Source organism: Piliocolobus tephrosceles, chromosome 13 (genome assembly GCF_002776525.5).
Source record: "Piliocolobus tephrosceles isolate RC106 chromosome 13, ASM277652v3, whole genome shotgun sequence".
NCBI lineage: Eukaryota > Metazoa > Chordata > Mammalia > Primates > Cercopithecidae > Piliocolobus > Piliocolobus tephrosceles.
The window spans coordinates 84,295,312-84,316,854 of NC_045446.1; the positions used below are offsets into that span (position 1 = coordinate 84,295,312).

The following is a 21,543-nucleotide window of genomic DNA, read 5'->3' on the forward strand; positions in this document are numbered from 1 at the left end:
CACTGCTGTACAAATGAGTTCCTGCTTTCAATTCTTTTGGTTATATACCTAGAAGTGAAATTGCTATATTACATGATAATTCTATGTTTAATTACTTTAGGAACTGCCATCCTGTTTACCTCAGTAGCTGCCCCATTTTTCATCCCCACTACCAATGTATATGGTTCCAATTTCTCCACATTCTTGCCATAACTTGTTATTTTATGGTGTTTTAATAATGGCCATCCTAACGGGTGTGAAGTGGTATCTCATTGTGGTTTTTATTTGCATTTCTCTAATGTCTGGTGATCTTGAGTGACTTTTCATGTGCTATAATTTGTAAAGCTTCTTTGGAGAAATGTCTATTCAAGTCCTTTGCCCATTTTAAAAATTGGGTTTTTTTGTTATTGTTACTGTTGAGCTTTAGAAGTTTTAAAAAATATATTCTGGTTATTAATCCCTTATCTGATGTATGATTTGCAAATATTTTCTCCCACTCTGTGGGTCACTTTTTCACTGTTGATAGTGCCTGGTATTGTATTTTGAAAGAAGGTATCAATCCACCTCAAATTCAGGTAGAACATAAAAAATCAGAGGCCAGGTAAACTAAGGACTATGGATAAGACCAAGAACAGTTTTTATATTTTTAAAGGGCCATTAATAAAAAAATAGACAAAAAAAAACCCCACAAGAATATGTGATAGAGACCATACATGGCCTGCAAAGCCTACTGGTTATTGTTTGCTTTTTTATTCAAATATAAATTTATCATTTAAAAAAAAGATTTGAGAGTTTTTCTATGTGAACAAAAGATTTTTTTTTTTTTTTTTTTTTGAGACAGGGTCTCGTTCTGTCACCCAGGTTGGAGTGCAGTGGCATCATCTTGGCTCACTGCAACCTCTGCCTCCTAGGCTCAAGTAATCCTCCCAGTTAAGTCTCCTGAGTAGCTGGGACTACAGGTGGGAGACACCATGCCTGGCTAACTTTTGTATTTTTTGTAGAGATGGGGTTTTGCCATGTTGCCCAGGCTGGTCTCAAACTCTTGAGCTCAAAAGATCCACCTGCCTCGGCCTCCCAAAGTGCTGAAATTACAGTTGAGTCACAATGCCCAGCCTAAAAGACTTTAAAGCATAATGTTTTTTCTCCAAATAGGAGAGCTAATAGTCTTGTTTGTCAGTGTAAGTAATTTAAGCATAGTGCTAGGATTCATATTCTAAGCCAAATGACTCTGCAAAGCTGTGAATTACAGCTTGGCAGAGTGTCAGATTCCATTACCTAAGTTCTAAACAGTACGCTGAAAATGAAAAAAATATGTAATATCCTATGGTATGCTGAAAAATTACCTAGGAAGCCCCGATTATATTTTAGTCTTAAAATAAAGCTGAATGTCTGAACTCATACGTTATTTCTTCTGTAAAATTCCCATTTGAAATTTGCCACAGCCTCTCCTACCTTCCTTGTATAAGACGTTCACTCTTACTCTTTTAAAAGCTTAATGAAAAATTGAGGTTTGTGGCTTCAAACATGAGGAACTCATTCAAACGTAATGAAATATTTCTGTACCCTGTTAAATTGAAAGGGTTAATCAAATTTAAGCTGGATATTTAAGAACCAGGAATCATTTCTTCCTAGCATTATTCTTGCGATTTGGCAAACTATTTCTATTTTAAGTGCACCTTATAAGATGAATACAAATATAATAAACATGTTAAGACATTTCTAATCTACAGCTTCTTTTCCTTAGCTTCCAAAAAACAACCTGTAAAAGATACAGTGGTTGCAACTATGCATATTTCAACAGTGATTCTGATGTGTTGCATGACAGTTTAAGAAGTTTTTCATTTTTAGAAAACCATCCATTTGAAGTGAACCAAATTAATATTATAATAATCTAAAATTCTGATAGGACACAGGATGATAGAAAAGTCTACACTTGGAGTCAGAAATATGTTCAAATTCTAGCCCCACTCTATGACCTTGAGTCTGGTCTGAATCCTCATTTATAAAATGGGCACCTAGGAAAAGTAATTCAATAAATATCTTCTGTACACGAATGTCTCTTATCTACTAAAATAAGAAAATCTTGTGGATACAGACCATAGCTTTTTTATATCTACAGTCCTAATATAAAGCAGAATATCTAACTCATAACAGGGACTATACAAAATGTTTGCTGAATGAAAGCAATCAAGACAAAACTAACAGTACATCATTTATAAGATAACTTTTAAATACTAGACAGCAATCGTAAAACACGAAGGGCAATCAGAAAATAAGAAAATACATTTCAATCATAAATTCAACAAGTACCAGGTAGAGGCCCCAAATTTAAGTTAATGATTGCTAACTTGTAGTTTCAAACCTGCAATGAGACTGAGAAGACAGCGATGATGGTGCTTAAGCTAATTTTAATATTTTAGAATAGATAATATAAATTGTCTATTTACCCATGCTTGCTTAGTCATGGTTAACAATGCTAACCAAAACACTTTAAGTTTCTTTTTTGCCCAAAATAATATCAGCTCAGTAAGATAAGATTTTATCTATAAGATGCTCTGCTAATGAATAGATATTATTTTGAGTAATAGGGGCTTTTGTTGTATATATCCCCACACACATACAATTAAATAGGTTTTATTCATTTTTATTAATTTATTTTAGAGACAGGGTGTCGCTCTGTTGCCCAGGCTAGAGTGCGGTGGTGCAATTATAGCTCACTGCAGCCTTGAACTCCTGGGCTCATGCAGTCCCCTCTAACCTTAGCCTCTTGAGTAGCCAGGACTACAGGTGTGAGCCACTGCACTTGCTAAACAGGTTTTAGACAAGAGCAAAAGGGAAAAAAAGAGCAGAATATTTGTAGGCTGAACCGAAATCAATCAAAGGCAGCCATCCTAAGCCAACCCCAGCTCACTCCTATCCACCAGACCTATGGACTGACTATTCTAATTAAACCTACTGGTTATTCTAGTTTAAGAAAGTGACATATAAACACAGGAATTTACAGCAGAATAATTACCTCACGGACTTCATCATCTTCTTCATTAGTATTTTTTTGTCTGCTTTCTCTGAAACGACGTACCTAGATCATAACAGAGTAAATCACAAACATGTTGCCTATTCCAGTTATGTAAATATAAAACAAGGGGCTACAATTAAGAAATGCTTTATGTTATAAAACTTGCAAATTTAACAACCTGTCTCAAAAGAGTAAATAAATCGTATTTTTCCAATTAACATTAAAATTGCGCAATGTACTCTTAAAAAAAAAAAAACTCATACTGACCAGAAGCAAAATTATATTACCTGCTGCCAAAATGTTTCACATCACTGAAAAAGTCTTTCCAACTGTAGAGGAAAAATTCTAATACCCCATGGGTGTTACACTTCAGTAAACTAGTTAAAAACAAAAATATCTCCTTGACAAGGCCTGAAATATTTATTACATTGCAAATCATTCTCATGCACCTGGCTGCAAAACATCCAGGAGGCTCTGTGAAATGGGATCTGAAGTGGGTGGCCCCTGAAGATTCATTTTTATCAACAGTCCACTCGTGAAGGTTTGCTGAGCATGGTCCTGGTATCAAGAAGGAGACTACAGGACTACAGGTTTCTTTTTTAATGGTTCCTGCTCACAAGGCTCTTATTATACAGCTATGTTTACATTCTTTAAGCCCATTTATTTAATAATGTACTCAGCACATATTTACTGAGCACCTTCAATGTGCCACATACTACCACAGAAACTGAGAACACAATTATTAACAAAACAGACAAAAACCTGCTCTCATGGAATCTATAATCAACTGATTATATGGGAGAGGGAACAGTAAATAAGACTCCAATGTAAGAGACTGGAGCAATGAGAGGAATCAACAAAAGACACCGAAAATATGCAGCCAGTGAGGCAGGAAGATAACAAGAGTCTGGTATCCTGAAATCCAATAAAAAACAAGTTTCAACAGAAGGTCAAGTGAGATGTAAGATAGAAAACTGACAGTGGATTTAGCAATGGCAGTCACTGGTGATCCTGACAAGCGCAGCTTCACTAGAATGATGGGATCAAGAGCCTGAGTGGATAGATTTAACAGAAAACGGAGAGAGAAGAATGAGGCAGCAAATACAGAAATCTCTTTGGCGATTCTGCTCTAGAGCAGTAACTAAAGGAAAATGGGATCAAGAGTTTTGTTTCTTAAGCTGAAAGAAATAACAGCATGTTCATTATGATTCAGTAAAGGAAAAATACAAGAATAACAATATTTTAAAAGATGACATAGCATGTAACAGTGCCTACGTGATATGTAGCATACTAAAGGTGCTAAGCCAGTCACAGAAGAGAAATGAGAGTCAGAGTGGAAACACTGAACAGGCGCTATGTGTCCGACAGTATTCTAAGGATTTTACATGGATTAATTCTTTTAATCCTTACAACAACCTTGAAGAAGGGCCTATTACCATCACCATTTTATCCTTAGATGAGGATACTGAGGGATAGGTGGGTTTAGATAACTCGATGATGGGTACACAGCTAATAAGGGTTTTGATTTTGAACATGGGTGTCTGGTCCAGAGTCACCATGACTCACACACACTCTCTCACACATACACACACACACACACACACACACAGACTTTGCTGCTCAGGAGCCATGATGTCACTCCAGGTGGGGATGGTCATGTTTTATATCTGGTATGTACCTGAGAAATCTATTTATGCTATAAATTAGCAAACCCAACACATTCAGAGTCATAGAGTGAATGGTTTTAGAGTGTGAACTGCCTGTCCTACGTCTGGAAGTACTTGGTATTAAATACACATTGACACTATAAGGCTTTAAGAGAACCATGTTAACAAAAAGCACTAAAATAAAGGAATGAGTTTTTTTTTTTAATGTTGTTTTGTTCTTCTGCTTAGGGAGAATCTGGGAAATACAGAAAGTGATCCCCTGTAATAAAACTACCTTGACATAACTGTTGATAATATATCTGGGATATTTTCTTTATTTACATGAACATACACGATTACATATAAAGTAAAAATAATTGAGATTATACTATGCAGTCCATTTTTGAAATTCTTTTCCCAATTAACATTAGATTAGAAATATCTTCTCATGTTCTTCCAAAATGTCATTTTTAAGGGCTGTATAAAATTTTACATGGTATATGCACCAACATTTATTGTACCAAAACATTTCCAATTATTCCCCCACTATGAACAACACTGAGATGAATCACTCCATACACAAATCTCTATCTCACTATTTTCGTAGGGAAATTTCCCAGGCTGAGTTAAAGGGTAAATCTTAAGCCTCTTAATATACACTGCCAAACTGCTTTTCAGCAAAGCTATTCAAAAGTAATACTACTACCAGCAGTGTGCTAGATACTATTTTTCTCAAATTGCTGCCAACTTGACAAACAAAAGATGTATTTCAGTTTCTTTGATTATCCTAGGCTAAACACCATTTTCATATGCTTATTAGCCATTTATATTTCTTTTATGAACCACCTACTAATGTCCTTTGATCATTATTCTATTAAAACGTTTATTTTTAAGATTTCTAAGAGCTCATTAATATTATATTAAGAATATTAACCTTTTTTTGCCCATATACAAATATTTTCATGTCAATATCTTTTAATTTTGTTTTTTGATAATGTGATATGCAAACACTTAAAATTTCTATGTAGTCAAGTCTAGACAGCTTTTCCTGTAATTCTTCCACTGCTTGTTTAGCAGAAATTTTCTAGATGAAATTCAAGATCTCAATCAAAACTTACTAAAAAAATTAAAATGAACAAAAGTTAGCATCCTATAAGGTTCATTTTAAAGCCCTTTCAGGATCTTCAAGAGAAGATACTATCCATGGGGAACAAAACACTTACTTAGTACCAACCATATGCAAGACTCTGTTCTAGGCATTTTCTGCATTTTCTAATTTAATCTTCATTTTATCAATTCAATTTTATAAATGAGAAAAACTAAACAAATCAGAGAGGTTAAATAGTGATTTACCAGAAAAAAATCTCAGAGCTACTCTTAAAGAGAGACTATTTAAATACACCTAGACACTCAAATTAGCTACTTACCTCCTCATCGATTTTGTCCTCTAGGGCATCAATATGACGTTCTTTAAGAAATCGCTGTGTTTTTTCCAACTGGTATTTCACTAGTTCCTCAATGGCATCTTTCTCCTCCTTGTCCACAAATTCTTGTACTGCTTCACCCATCCCTCTTTCTGTTAGTAGTGAGAGCTGCACATTCTATAAGATACAAATCACTGGATGCAGAAATAGTATTTATTTTTTACAAAATAATTATAGATGAGCAAGGAAAATTACCAAGTATGTTACCAGAGAAAAACTATAGTGAACAGTTGTAGTTAAGCCTACTAATATTAGGAACCAGAAAAAGCAAAGTCAAAACCAGAAAAGGGAGAGGAGTACAGGACAGCTGAAACGTAGAGGCCTGATGGCTAGGATATGGAGTTTAAAAATGGCAGCTATGATTAATAGAGATGAAATTAACCAGTGTGGTAGGCAAAATAAGAGCCCCCTAAAGATGTACACATCTTAAACTCTGGGACCTGTGAATACATAGCAAAGGGGAATAAAGGTTGCTAAGCAGCTGTCTGTAAAATAGGAAGACTATCAGAGACTATCCAGGTAGGCCCAGTGTAATCATAAGGGTCCTGAAAAGCAGAAGACGGAGGCAGATGGGACCTGGAAGGAAAAATAACTCTGGAGAAATGGTTAGAGAGATACAACATTGCAGGATTTGAAGATAAAAGGGGATCAAGAGCCAAGGAACATAGCGGGCACCTTCTAGAAGTTGGAAAAGGTAAGGAAATGGATTCTCTCTTAGAGCCTCCAAAAAGGAAGACAGCCATGCCAAAACCTTGATTTCAGTCCTGTGTAAGATTTCTGACCTACACGACTGTAAGATAATAAATTTGTGTTGTTTTAAATCACTAAGTTTGTGGAAATTTGTTTCAGCACCAACAGGAAACGAATACAACCAGAGGATCTTAGAGTGGCATATACTCATGACAGTAAGTTTCAGTGGCTTCACCATCACGTGGCTGTCTTTGTTTGTAAAATAATTCTGAAATTACATCCAAATGTGAGAAAACTAAATCTGGATTGAGATCTTTGCAATAGAGATATAATTAACATTAATTAAACACTAATTTTCTTTGATGTGCAGCAACTACAAATGAATGTAAATGTCACCCTGAGTTTCACTTAAGAACGTCCCTGATTTAAGTTAAAATTATTCATTTAGTTTAATAATTGCAACAGAGATACAAAGAAAGAGAATAACAACATCAATAATAACAGCTATATTAATAACAGTATTAATAACTAACATAACCACTAATTATCCCTGCTGTGCGGCAACTGCAATTGGATGTAATTAATTGTCACCCTACTTCATAGAAACATTTTGAGGATTCATTTTGTTTAAACTATCAACTAAACATATCCTAAATTAAAATCTATTACTATAGGGTAGCCATTATTCAAAATGTGAACTCTAAGAAATTACCTTCTCTGCAGTTTGAAAATACTGTTTTACAAGATCTTCTACCCTTAAAGTTGTTCCTTCTGAAGGTTTTGTGATAAGTTTCCCGAAGTTTATCTCTTCTCCTAGAAAAAAAGAAGTATATCAAAAAACAGCTTCCATCATAATGTTAAAGTGCCCATATTCATTGCAAGTTGTCAGTGGAGAAGGTAAGGCCAAACTTTATCAACTGCCAGCTTGCTCAACATGGTAAATTTTGAGGCAAAACAAGCCATTTTTGTTAATAGCCATGGTCTTTTCCCCACAGTCAGTATTTCTTGTCCATACCTCCAGGATAGGTGTCTTGTAGCTGTTCTCACTGGGTGAAGCACAGACTTCTGGAGGTCCTCAAGACCCATTCAGGAAGTAATAACGTCAAAAATACTTTCATAATAATCCTAAGATGTTATTTGCCTTTTTGCCATCTGCCATCACTGCTACACTGATGATGCAAAAAGCAATCGTGGGTACTGCTGGTGCCTTGTGATGGGTCAAGGTAGTAGCATAAAACTCTACTATGAATAGTAGACACGACCATGTACTCATAGCTCAATACACAACACCACTTTCACTTAAGAATGTCTCTGATTTAACAGCTAAAATTATTAATTTAATTAAATCTCAGCCCTTGAGCACATATCTTTTTAACATCCTGTGAGACAAAGGGGAAGTATGTTTAACGCACTTCTGCTGCATTACTAAGCAAGATGATTGTCTCAAAAACAGTAGGCACAGACTAGAAAGAGCACTTGGTAGGAAGTTAGGAAGCACAGAGTCCAGTATTTGCTCTGTCAATAACCCTTGTCAAGTAAATGCATGTTAAATGTCTACATGTAAAAACATAGGATCCCTGCCCATAAGAAAAATGACTATAATACAAGGTGGTAAGTGCTCTCGAGAATATAACACATAGAGAAGAAAGCAATTAATTCCTTTCAAAGAAGGCAGAAAATCACGTATAGGTATCAAATGCAGCTGTCATTTGAATCAACACATCCTTCTAATCTATGTACAGTTTATTTGTTTTGGTTATTATTAGTATTGTTTCCTGTGCCTATAAATCCGCTTATCCTTTCTATCATGTTATAAACAAAGAAACAACAACAGACCTCTTAAAAAAAAAATGTTTTCAGAGAAAGTCTTCCATTTCTTTTTTGATATTCACAGGTTTAAAAATGATGACTATCTAGCCCTTTCCTAGCCAAGGGAAGCGGTGACAGACAGTACCTGGAAAATTGGGACACTTCCACCCTAATACTGTACTTTTCCAACTGTCTTAGCAAATGGCACACCAGGAAATTATATCCCGCGCCTGGCTCTGCTGCTCCCACGCCCGCTGAGCCTTGCTCACTGCTAGTACAGTGGGCTGGGGGAGGAGTGTCCACCATTGCTGAGGCTTGAGTAGGTAAACAAAGCAGCCTGGAAGTTCGAACTGGGTGGAGCCCACCGCAGCTCAAGGAGGCCTGCCTGCCTCTGTAGACTCCACCTCTAGGGGCAGGGCACAGCTTAACAAAAGACAGCAGAAACTTCTGCAGACTTGAAAGTCCCTGTCTGACAGCTCTGAAGAGAGTAGTGGTTCCCCCAGCATGGAGTCTGAGCTCTGAGAATGGACAGACTGCCTCCTTGTGGGTCCCTGACCCCCGTGTAGCCTAACGTGAGACACCTGCCAGTAGGAGCCCATTGACACGTCATACATCTGGGTGCCCCTGAGATTTAGTTTCCAGAGGAAGGATCAGGCAGCAACATTTGCTGTTCTGCAGCATTCACTGTTCTGCAGCCTCTACTGGTGATACCCAGGCAAATAGGGTCTGGAGTGAACCTCCAACAAACTCCACAGACCTGCAGCTGTCAGAAGAAAAACTAACAAACAGAAATGAATAGTATCAATATCAACAAACAGGACATCCACACCAAAACCCATCTGTAGGTCACCATCATCAAAGACCAAAGGTACACAAAACCACAAAGATGGGGAGAAACCAGAGCAGAAAAGCTGAAAGTTCTAAAAATCAGAGCGCCTCTTCTCCAAAGGATCACAGCTCCTTGCCAGCAACGGAACAAAGCAAGACGGAGAATGATTTTGACGAGTTGACAGAAGTAGGCTTCAGAAGGTCGGTAATAACACACTTCTCCGAGCTAAAGGAGGATGTTCGAACCCATCGCAAGGAAGCAAAAAACCTTGAAAAGATTAGATGAATGGTTAACTAGAATAAACAGCGTAGAGAAAAATTTAAATGACCTAATGGAGCTGAAAACCATGGCACGAGAACTATGTGACACATGTGCAAGCTTCAGTAGCCGATTTGATCAAGTGGAAGAAAGGGTATCAGTGACATATATGCACCCGATACAGGAGCACCTAGATTCATAAGACAAGTCCTTAGAGACCTACAAAGAGACTTAGACTCCCACACAATAATAATAGGAGACTTTAACACCCCACTGTCAACATTAGACACATCAATGAGACAGAAGGATAACAAGGATACCCTGGATGTGAACTCAGCTCTGCACCAAGCGGACCTAATAAACATCTATGAAACTCTCCACCACAAATCAACAGAATATACATTCTTCTCAGCACCACATCACACTTATTCCAAAATTGATCACATAGTTGGAAATAAAGCACTCCTCAGCAAATTTAAAAGAAGAGAAATCACAACAAATTGTCTCTGAGACCACAGTGCAATCAAACTAGAACTCAGGATTAAGAAACTCACTCAAAACCGCTCAACTACATGGAAACTGAACAACCTGCTCCTGAATGACTATGGGTAAATAAGGAAATGAAGGCAGAAATAAAGATATTCTTTGAAACGAATGAGAAGAAATATACAACATATCAGAATCTCTGGGATACATTTAAAGCAGTTTGTAGAGGGAAATTTATAGCACTAAATGCCCACAAGAGAAGGCAGGAAAGATCTAAAATCAACAACCTAACATCACAATTAAAAGAACTAGAGAAGCAAGAGCAAACACATTCAAAAGTCAGCAGAAGGCAAGAAATAACTAAGATCAGAGCAGAACTGAAGGAGATAGAAACACAAAAAATCCTTCAAAAAAAATCAATGAATCCAGGAGCTGGTTTTTTAAAAAGATCAACAAACTTGATAGACCGTTAGCAAGACTAATAAAGAAGAAAAGAGAGAAGAATCAAATAGACGCAATAAAAAATGATAAAGGGGATATCACCACCGATTACACAGAAATAGAAACTACCATCAGAGAATACTATAAACACCTGTATGCAAATAAACTAGAAAATCTACAAGAAATGGATAAATTCCTGGACACATACACCCTCCCAAAACTAAACCAGGAAGAAGTTGAATCTCCGAATAGACCAATAATAGGCTCTGAAACTGAGGCAATAATTAACAGCCTACCAACCAAAAAAAGTCCAGAACCACAAGGATTCACAGCTGAAGGCTACCATAGGTACAAAGAGGAGCTGGTACCATTCCTTCTGAAACTATTCCAATCAACAGAAAAAGAGGGAATCCTCCCTACCTCATTTTATGAGGCCAGCATTATCCTGATACCAAAGCTTGGCAGAGACACAACAAAAAAAGGGAATTTCAGACCAACATTCCTGATGAACATTGATGCAAAAATCCTCAGTAAAATACTGGCAAACCAAATGTAGCAGCACATCAAAAAACTTATCCACCAAGATCAACTTGGCTTCATGCCTGGGATGCAAGGCTGGTTCAACATATGCAAATCAATAAATGTAATCCATCATATAAACAGAACCAAAGACAAAAACCACATGATTATCTCAATACACGCAGAAAAGGCCTTTGACAAAATTCAACAGCCCTTCATGCTAAGAACTCTCAATAAACTAGGTATTGATGGGATGTATCTCAAAATAATAAGAGTTATTTATGGCAAACCCACAGCCAATATCATACTAAATGGACAAAAACTGGAAGAATTCCCTTTGAAAACTGGCACAGGACAGGGATGCCCTCTCTCACCACTCCTATTCAACATAGTGTTGGAAGTTTTGGCCAGGGCAATCAGGCAGGAGACAGAAATAAAGGGTATTCAATTAGAAAGAGAGGAAGTCAAATTGTCCCTGTTTGCAGAGGACATGATTGTATATTTAGAAAATCCCATCATCTCAGCCCAAAATCTCCTTAAGCCAATAAGCAACTTCAGCAAAGTCTCAGGATACAAAATCCATGTGCAGACCAGGCGCAGTGGCTCATGCCTGTAATCCCAGCACTTTGGGAGGCCGAGGTGAGCAGATCACAAAGTCAGGAGATCAAGACCATCCTGGATAACACGGTGAAACCCCGTCTCCACTAAAAACACAAAAATTAGCCGGGCGTGGTGGTGGGTGCCTGTAGTCCCAGCTACTAGGTAGGCTGAGGCAGGAGAATGGCGTGAACCCGGGAGGAGGAGCTTGCAGTGAGCCAAGCCCCCACCACTGTACTCCAGCCTGGGCGACAGAGCAAGGCTCTGTCTCAAAAAAAAATAAATAAATAAAAATAAAAACAAAATCAATGTGCAAAAATCACAGCATTCCTACACCAATAACAGACAAACAGAGAGTCAAATCATAAGCGAATTCCCATTCACAATTGCTACAAAAATAAAATACCTAGGAACACAACTTACAAGGGATGTGAAGGACCTCTTCGAGGAGAACTACAAACCACTGCTCAACGAAATAAAAGAGGATGCAAACAAATGGAAGAACATTCCATGCTCATGGATAGGAAGAATCAATATCATGAAAATGGCCATACTGCCAAAGGTAATTTATAGATTCAATGCCATCCCCATCAAGCTACCAATGACTTTCTTCATGGAATTGGAAAAAACTACTTTAAAGTTCATATGGAACCCAAAAGCGCCCGCACTGCCAAGACAATCCTAAGCAAAAAGAACAAAGCTGGAGGCATCATGCTACCTGACTTAAAACTACACTACAAGGCTACAGTAACCAAATCAGCATGGTACTGGTACCAAAACAGAGATACAGACCAATGGAACAGAACAGAGCCCTCAGAAATAACAACACAAATCTACAACCATCTGATCTTTGACAAACCTGACAAAAACAACTAATGGGGAAAGGATTCCCTGTTTAATAAATGGTGCTGGGAAAACTGGCTAGCCATATGTAGAAAGCTGAAACTGTATCCCTTCCTTACACCTTATACAAAAATTAATTCAAGATGGATTAAAGACTTAAATGTTAGATCTCAAACCATAAAAACCCTAGAAGAAAACCTAGGCAATACCATTCAGAACATAGGCATGGGCAAGGACTTCATGACTAAAACACCAAAAGCAATGGCAACAAAAGCCAAAATTGACAAATAGGATCTAATTAAACTAAAGAGCTTCTGCACAGCAAAAGAAACTACCATCAGAGTGAACAGGAAACCTACAGAATGGGAGAAAATTTTTGCAATCTACCCATCTGACAAATGGCTAATATCGAGAATCTATAAAGAACTTAAACAAATTTATAAGAAAAAATTTTAAAAACTCCATCAAAAAGTAGGTGAAGGATATGAACAGAAACTTCTCAAAAGAAGATATTTATGCAGCCAAAAGACACATGAAAAAATGCTTATCATCACTGGCCATCAGAGAAATACAAATCAATACCAAAATGAGATACCACCAGTGAGAATGGTGATCATTAAAAAGTCAGGAAACAGCAGGTGTTGGAGAGGATGTGGAGAAATAGGAACACTTTTACACTGTTGGTGGGACTGTAAACTAGTTCAACCATTGTGGAAGACAGTGTGGCGATTCCCCAAGGATCTAGAACTAGAAATACCATTTGATCCAGCCACCCCATTACTGGGTATATACCCAAAGGATCATAAATCACGCTACTATAAAGACACATGCACATGTATGTTTATTGCGGCACTATTCACAATAGCAAAGACTTGGAACCAACCCAAATGTCCATCAATGATAGACTGGATTAAGAAAATGTGGCACATATACACCATGGAATACTATGCAGCCATAAAAAAGGATGAGTTCATGTCCTTTGTAGGGACATGGATGAAGCTGGAAACCATCCTTCTCAGCAAACTATCGCAAGGACAGAAAATCAAACACTGCATGTTCTCACTCATAGGTGGGAATTGAACAATGAGAACACTTAGACACAGGGTGGGGAACATCACACACGGGGGCCTCTCGTGGGGTTGGGGGAGCAGGGAGAGATAGCATTCAGAGAAATACCTAATGTAAACGACGAGTTAATGGGTGCAGCACACCAACATGGCACATGTATACATATGTAACAAACCTGCACATTGTGCACATGCACCCTAGAACTTAACGTATAATAATAAAAAAAAGATTGCTATCTAATTTTCAGAAGAGAATTATTCCAACTGTCAATTTAAGACATTACAATCATATTAAAACATCTTCCATTATTGTGATACAGATTTTCCTAAAGATTCATTCACAAATCCTATAAGAACATGTTTTTAACTTGTAAAAATAACTAGCTTACCTGTTTTTTCCTTTTGTTCTCTATGCCTGAAAAAATGGATAATGTCTTTTGGATTAGCTACCCGATCCACAAATTTCTGGCTAAAGCGAAGAACACTGAAAGGTTCAAAGCCTCCACTATAGTCCACCTGAAAACACAGAATAATCTATGAAGGCTAGGAAACAACAATTTGCCAATTTTAAAAAAACATACTAATCCTTCAGTATTCAGTGTTTATGCTTGATACTTTCAAATTTATGAATTAATTTTCTACAGTAGCTCATGATGGAGGTATATCATTTATCCTATTGAGAAACTAATGTTTGAAAAGTTTATAAGCATAAGCAAAATACTTTGTTCGACAGAATCAAGGTATTGCAATAATTTCCACAATGCAGAATGATTACATCTCCCCCTGATAACACTAATAGTCTAGGTACCTACCGGGCAAACCATCTGAAAAGGAGACAGAATTTCTAAACAATTTTCTGAACTTTTAAAACTTTCTACATAGCCATATGTAGAAAGCTGAAACTGGATCCCTTCCTTACACCTTATACAAAAATTAATTCAAGATGGATTAAAGACTTAAATGTTAGACCTCAAACCATAAAAACCCTAGAAGAAAACCGAGGCAATACCATTCAGAACATAGGCATGGGCAAGGACTTCATGACTAAAACACCAAAAGCAATGGCAACAAAAGCCAAAATTGACAAATAGGATCTAATTAAAATTAATTAAAATTTAATTTAATCTAATTAAAACACACACCAAAATAAAATACTAGCCCTAGATACATTAGTAAATTGGTCTATCACCTTAGAGATGTGCCTCACGGGAACCATGAATGCTAGGAAAATCCAGGTAATAAAGAATCAAATCTGTGAGCCTTGAGAAATGACTACCTCCAAAACATGGTATCTCCCTGAAACTGAGAACTTCTCTCAAGGTAGGCTCTTTCTACAGAAGTCTGTAGTAGTCAACAGACCTTTACAAAGACAAATATCACCTTTCTTTCTCAGAGATATGTTCTCCTAAACTAGCTGTTCCCAAAGCATGTTCTGGGGACCAGCACTGCACCACCTCACAGCTTATCCAGACTGCTCCCTAACTGAAGTGCTCCTGCTTTCACTCATCATCAGCATCGCTAAGGTTTTTTGTTCATTTATTTGATATTTGTGTATTATGTCTCTCTTCACATCTCTACCTCCTATAAGCTCAACAAATTCAAAACCTCATCTGTTTTATCATCCCTATATCCTGTAGCATCCATAATAGCAGGTACTCAATAGGATTTAGTCAATGAATTTATGAATGTCTTTTAGTCAGTACAATGCAGTTTTGTAATATTACTTATAAGACAGTATGTGCTGTTTTATGAATGAATTCATAATTTACTGTGCTTAGGAAAAGAAATGCCAATTTTCTATTAAAGTCTGGTTAGTTCTAATGCTGTTAGGCAGACACAGATGAGAAAATTGGGATCGTCTGCCATAATGAAGAGAACTGTGTGATTCCCTTAAAGTAATTATTTTTATATGACCCAGACCATCTCTTTTTTTTTTTTTTTTTTTTTGAGATGGAGTCTCACTCTGTCACCCATGCTGGAGTGCAGTGGCACAATCTCAGCTTCCTGCAGCCTCTAACCTCTGCCTCCCAGGTTCAAGTGATTCTCATGCTTCAGCCTCCCAAGTAGTTGGGATTACAGGCACGCGCCACCATACCTGGCTAATTTTTGTATTTTAAGTAGAGACGGGGTTTCACCATGTTGCTCAGGCTGGTCTCGAACTCCTGACCTCAGATGATTCGGCCACCTCAGCCTCCCACAGTGCTAGGATTACAGGCATGAGCCACCATGCCCACCCTTACCCAGATCATCTCTACAGCCACCATGTTATAAAAAAGAAAATACTAAATGCTAAAGCTATTAGGTCTCCCCTTCAAACTCCTCATTTATAAATGTTTAGTCATTAACAAATTTTATTGGATTTCCTCAATGTTCTAGGTATGCTGTTCAGGGCCAGGGATACAACCATAAATAAATACAATCCTGGCTGCCAAGAAATTCACAAACTGACTGGGAAGACAAACATGTAAACAGATCATTGGAAGCAGAATGTGAGTGAGTGGTGCTATAAGAGGTATGAACAAAGTTGAATGAGGACACAAAGGAAGAAGCATGTTCTCTGCGGGGAGGTCCAAAAAGGCTTCTTTGAACAGGGAAGCTTTAGGTGAGTGCCAAAGAAGATATAGAGAAAGGAGGAGGGAAATGTGTCTCATGCAGCAGGATCAACGTGGACAACGGTTCCGGTGAAATAAACTCCACTGTGCCCAGGGAACAGTAGCTTTTGGTCCGCTGAGACTTGAGCTTTGGATGTGATGGAAGGAAAAGGAGGAGCTGAAATGTTTGGTTTAGATCAGATCATGTAGACCCCTGAATGCTAACCTAAAAAAAGTTTAGACTTTTTCCTGTTAGTGCTAGGGAACAATTAAGTTATTTTTAGCAGTAAAGACATGCAAAACTGTGTTTTACAAAGATCATTTTGGCATTAGTTTGGAGACAGAAGGAAACTGGAGGCAGAGTCCTGGTAGGAGGCTGCAGCAATAGGCCAGAAAGTGTTAATAAGGGCTTCACTATGCCAGCGACAGTGGGATAAAGAAACGGGACCAGATTACCTACTGTGCACCAGACACTACTTAATCCATTTAGATCTCATAAATCTATGAAGCATTAGGTTGATGCAGAAGTAATTACAGTTTTTGCCATTACTTTCAATGACAAAACCCGCAAATACTTTTGCGCCAACCTAATACAAACCAAGGGATAAGAGATGCAGTTGCTCAAGGTCATACAACTAGTGGCTGGGCCAGAATGAAGCTCAGGAAGTCTGGCTCTAGACTATACTCCTTACCTCCACAGTCTACATCCCAGGACATCTCAAATTTTAATGAACCTATACATTTGTTGGAGATTTTTGTTAAAATACAGTGGGTTCTGATGCAGGGTCTGAGACTGCATTTTTAACAATTTCCCAGGTGACAACAACATTGCTGGTTTAAAGACTACACTCCTCGGTACCAGGCCTCAGGGGACTCCCGGAGATATAGAACAACAAGGAGGTCTACGTGAAGATTTTGAAGTCATCACTCTATTGGTGGTCATTAAAGCTGTATGCCTACACTGAAAAGACAGCTAACTATGAGATGGGAGGGATACAGATAACTCAGAGAATGCCCAAAGGTAATTCAGCAGGATGAGACATGATCTATTGGATTTAACAATTAAAGGTCATCTTTTCCACTGGATATGGTGAAGTCAGAGCCTTGGTTATAATGAACTGAAGAAGAGAAAGTTAGATGAGAGATATAGGTCATATACTTTTGCTTTGAAAGAGAGTAAGCAACATGGGGTAGGAGTTAGGAAAAGGGAAAAGCATAGTGGTAAAGAACAGGTCTGGTGTTGTTTGTTTTTAACACGATAGAAAGGATAAGCAGATTTATAGGCACAGGAAACAATCCTAATAATAACCAAAATAAATAAACTGTACATAGATTAGAAGGATGCGTTATGGGAAAAAAAATAAGAAGAAAAGAGGAAGCAGAAGAAAGTGAGTGAAATCAGGAGCACTGATTTCACTCAATGGAAGTGGGAAGTGTCTTCCCACTCTCCTGATTTTACTCAGGAGAGAAGGTAGGGGCTGCAATCTTGATGGTAGGGCCTCAGTGAGGTGACACGGAAGCAGACTAAAGAGAGATAAGAGCACATGCCACATGCCCAAGAAACTGCCAGAAGGCCAAGGTGTCTGGAATGAAGTGAGTAGAGGAGGTAGTTAAAGATGAAGTCAGAGAGCTCAGCCAATCTATTAAATATAACAACAAATTATTTAGAAAATGAGAAAAGTAAGTTACCAAACCTATCACTTAAACTGTGATCAACTCAAATCCTTATACCTTTGTTTTTGCCTCCAATGGTGATTGCTCTTCTGATTACTATGAGCACTCTCCTCACTACTTTTCAAAGAAACCATGTAAACTGTACATTACTATGCTTTGAAAATTAATAATATTCAATCTGTATAAATAGGACTTACTCGCAGTCGTACAAGAGGCTTCTCTGGCTGGCGAGAATTACCCAGACGTTCCCGTTCAGCATTTTCAAGCATTTCTTCAATCTCAAAATTTTTAAAAAGATTAAAAAATAAAGTAGTAAATTGAGTTTAGCTTGGTTGAATAGCAGCTTATTACCACAGGAATTTTCCTGAACTACATAATCATCTTTATTTCCCAGGTCATTTATGACACCTTTTCAAATATACTTTCTTGTAATGCTCCTTTAATACTATTCCTTAATGTTTTACTTTCATGAAAGTTCTTTATAATTTTTCAATCTCTAAAGTAATTCTTTTAGAATAAAATTTAAAATATTACTACTCATGTTTCAATTTTCTACTCATGTTTCAATAAGGCTTTCCTCATCTTACCAACTTAAAACCAAGTAAGTCCAGTTTTTGCAGTCATATGATCCATGGGAGACTCACCAGAAGATTTGGGGACATATAAGCAAGGACTTTGGATTATTTGTCTTGGAAGAGTTCAAGGTAAAAGAAAATAAGACTGATGTTTTCAAATATTGGAGTTGTCTCATACTTTGAGAGGACAAGATTATAACATTTTAGACTTGAAAGAGATCTGAAGACAAAAGCACTTGTTCTATATTGTTCTTAAGGGGAAAACCAAGTTACAAGGAGACAGTATTAGATTCTTTTCATAAATGGTTGTGTGCATGGTGATTAGATATCTTCAGATGGCCAACTTCATAGTTGAACAATTCTAGTTCTCAGAAAGTTCTTGTGTTGGAACAAAAACTGCCTTCTTATAACTTGGTTCTGATCTCAAGAACAATACAGAACAAGTGTTTTTGTACTCAGATTTCTTTCACATCTAAGATTTTATAATCTTGTCCTTTAAACTGTCTGTAACAATGAAGTCCAACAGAACTTTCTGCAATTTTTTTATATGTGCATATTCAATTTTTTATATATGCATTTTCAATACGGCTGCCAAAACCACATGTGGATATAGACTACTTGAAATGTGGCTAGTACAAGTGAGAAACTGAATTTTAAATTTAAATGTAATTAATTATATATAAACAGCCACATGTGCCAGTGACTACCATATCAGAGAGCACATAGAAAATCTATAAGAACATGATCTCCTAGGTCAATTATTTCAATCCAACAAGCATTTATAGAGCATCTTTTTGCCAGGTACTAGGACAAGTGCTGAGACAGAAAAGTAACACATGGGCCCTGTTCTCAAAGAGTTCAGAAGAGAATCACATGCTTATAAATAATAATATAACTTAACTAAGTACAATAATAGAAAGGTACATAAAATACAGCGATGACAGAAAGTTATGTGCACACTTGGTGTTTAAAATGAACCTCTATTACTTTAACGTCACCAGCATCTACTTTACTCTCTGGATTCATGTCACCAAAGCCCACAGGATTTAGGTGAAGTTCATACAGTGGACCTCAACCAGAGGTGATTTTGCTTCTCTAAGGACATTTGGCAAGGTCAGTAAACACTGATTGTCACGACCAGTTAGAAGGGGTACTACTGGCATCTAGTGGGTACAAACCAGGGAGAATACTGCTAAACATCCCAGAGTACAAAGAACTGCCTCCCACAATAAAGAATTATTAGTACAAAATGTCAACTAAGCCAAGGTTGAAAAACGCAGGGCTGACTCCAGGGAAGGGCACATGACTCAGGCCTGGATCAATCAATGCAAAAGCAAGTAATGCATTTTCTATCTCTTTGCCTTGAGAGACTGGATTTAGGGATGCCAGAATTTTAACCTACATTTGAGTTTCTGGAGTCAATCATCTTGAAACAAGCACACTTTTAGTTACGTGAGCTACACATTGCTCAAAAAGCTGTGACACTGAATGAATTACCCTATCTAAGGTTCAGTTTCTCTAAACTACAGATGGTAGAACCTACTCACATATAGCATTGTTGGCTGCTAGATTAAATGCTGTCAACAGTGCACATCACATACAGTAAATCAGTATCACTGGTCATAATTATTATCATTGTTCCTATATTACATGATTTTTCATGAAAATAAAACATAGTAGGACAGCTGACACAGAGTAAGAACTGAGCGTCAGCAAGTGATGCTAATTAAGCTGTCAACCCACATATTATGAAATGCATTAATCCACCCAACCTTAGTAGTGGCTGAAATTTTCTACAAAGATTTAGGGGTAGCAATATGCATAGAGAGGGAGGTTTGGGACTTCCGTTGCAGCAATAGGATGGACAGCAAACACATCTTTCACATTTTATTTGGGGTAGTTTTCAGGGCGAAAGGGACGCCTAATACAGATTATTAGAAGCTAAGGCTTTTCCCACACATGATAGTCCCTCATTCCTCAATCAAAGTTGCTGCCTGCTTTCATAAATAAAATGAACAAATCATCAAATCGGGATTAAAAAGGAGAAAAGATTATGTATTATGTTTTTGAAAAGGAAGAAAGAAACTAGGAGAGAGATTTAATTAAAGGTTTTTTTTAACATCCATTATTCTTCCCTCTCAATGACTTAAAAAAAAAATCTTGGACACAATTAAACACATTCACTGAAGAACAGTGTCCTTACAGGCTTCAGGAGAATGTAATCAACATAAAGGCTTCCCTCTACTCTATTAAATTACTTAATTGAAGGTGAATAATTCTTCAACTAAAGTAGATCTCATTGACTTTATCAAAAAGAATTACCTTCTCCAAACAGAAGCTTTGTATGGCTTGGGTTACTTTAGGATTATCTGGGTTAAAAATATCTGGATGATTAGCCAGAACAATATCCTCCATGAAAAACTGCCGCACTGTGTGAAGAGGAATTTTCTGCATATTCATCTTCCTCCCTTTAATACGCAGCAAACCAACATGTCTGAAATGGAGAGAAATGAACACCACGTCACAGTATAAATTTCCTCAAGAAAATGTGCACATGAAAGCTTCCATATTTCTTAGTTTCTACAAAAATGTTTCTTTAATCATACTCTTAAAAATAAATGTTTCTGCTAATTTAACCTTAATGTTATCACAGGAAAAGATGGTAGACATTTTCCTTCCCCAGAGTAAAATCAACTCATCCATTATTATTCCTGTCTGGTCAGTCTTATACGGAAAGATAGACATAATAAGTATAATAAAATAATATCAGGACTATGATGGTAGCATATGTAGACTATAGTATTACCTCTATATACCTATGTATATGTACATACATGTACACATATAGACAAAATGATTTTGCAGTGGACTCATGAAGAAAAAAAACCAATGAACATAGATTCTACTACCATATTCCTTTACCCTATTATCATTATAACAATCAGAACAAGTGATAAAGCCCACGATAAAAATTGAGTTTAATCACTGTTAACTACTTCTTAAAATCACATCATTCCCCCAAAAATGTTTTGAAAATGA

At 37.2% G+C, this 21,543-nt stretch overlaps 1 protein-coding gene across 3 annotated transcripts in view; it reads right to left on the reverse strand.

Moving 5' to 3' along the window:
• Nucleotides 1–21,543, reverse strand: part of MRE11 (MRE11 homolog, double strand break repair nuclease) — an 82,454-nt gene that overhangs the window by 37,086 nt on the left and 23,825 nt on the right. For all 3 annotated transcript variants that reach the window (XM_023225648.1, XM_023225649.2, XM_023225647.2), the window contains exons 9-14: nucleotides 20,827–20,998; nucleotides 18,127–18,207; nucleotides 14,054–14,180; nucleotides 7,528–7,628; nucleotides 6,069–6,242; nucleotides 2,996–3,058 (exon numbers count right to left, since the gene is read on the reverse strand). In XM_023225648.1, the coding sequence (XP_023081416.1) occupies nucleotides 2,996–3,058; nucleotides 6,069–6,242; nucleotides 7,528–7,628; nucleotides 14,054–14,180; nucleotides 18,127–18,207; nucleotides 20,827–20,998 (718 nt within the window). The remainder of the gene's footprint in view (nucleotides 1–2,995; nucleotides 3,059–6,068; nucleotides 6,243–7,527; nucleotides 7,629–14,053; nucleotides 14,181–18,126; nucleotides 18,208–20,826; nucleotides 20,999–21,543) is intronic.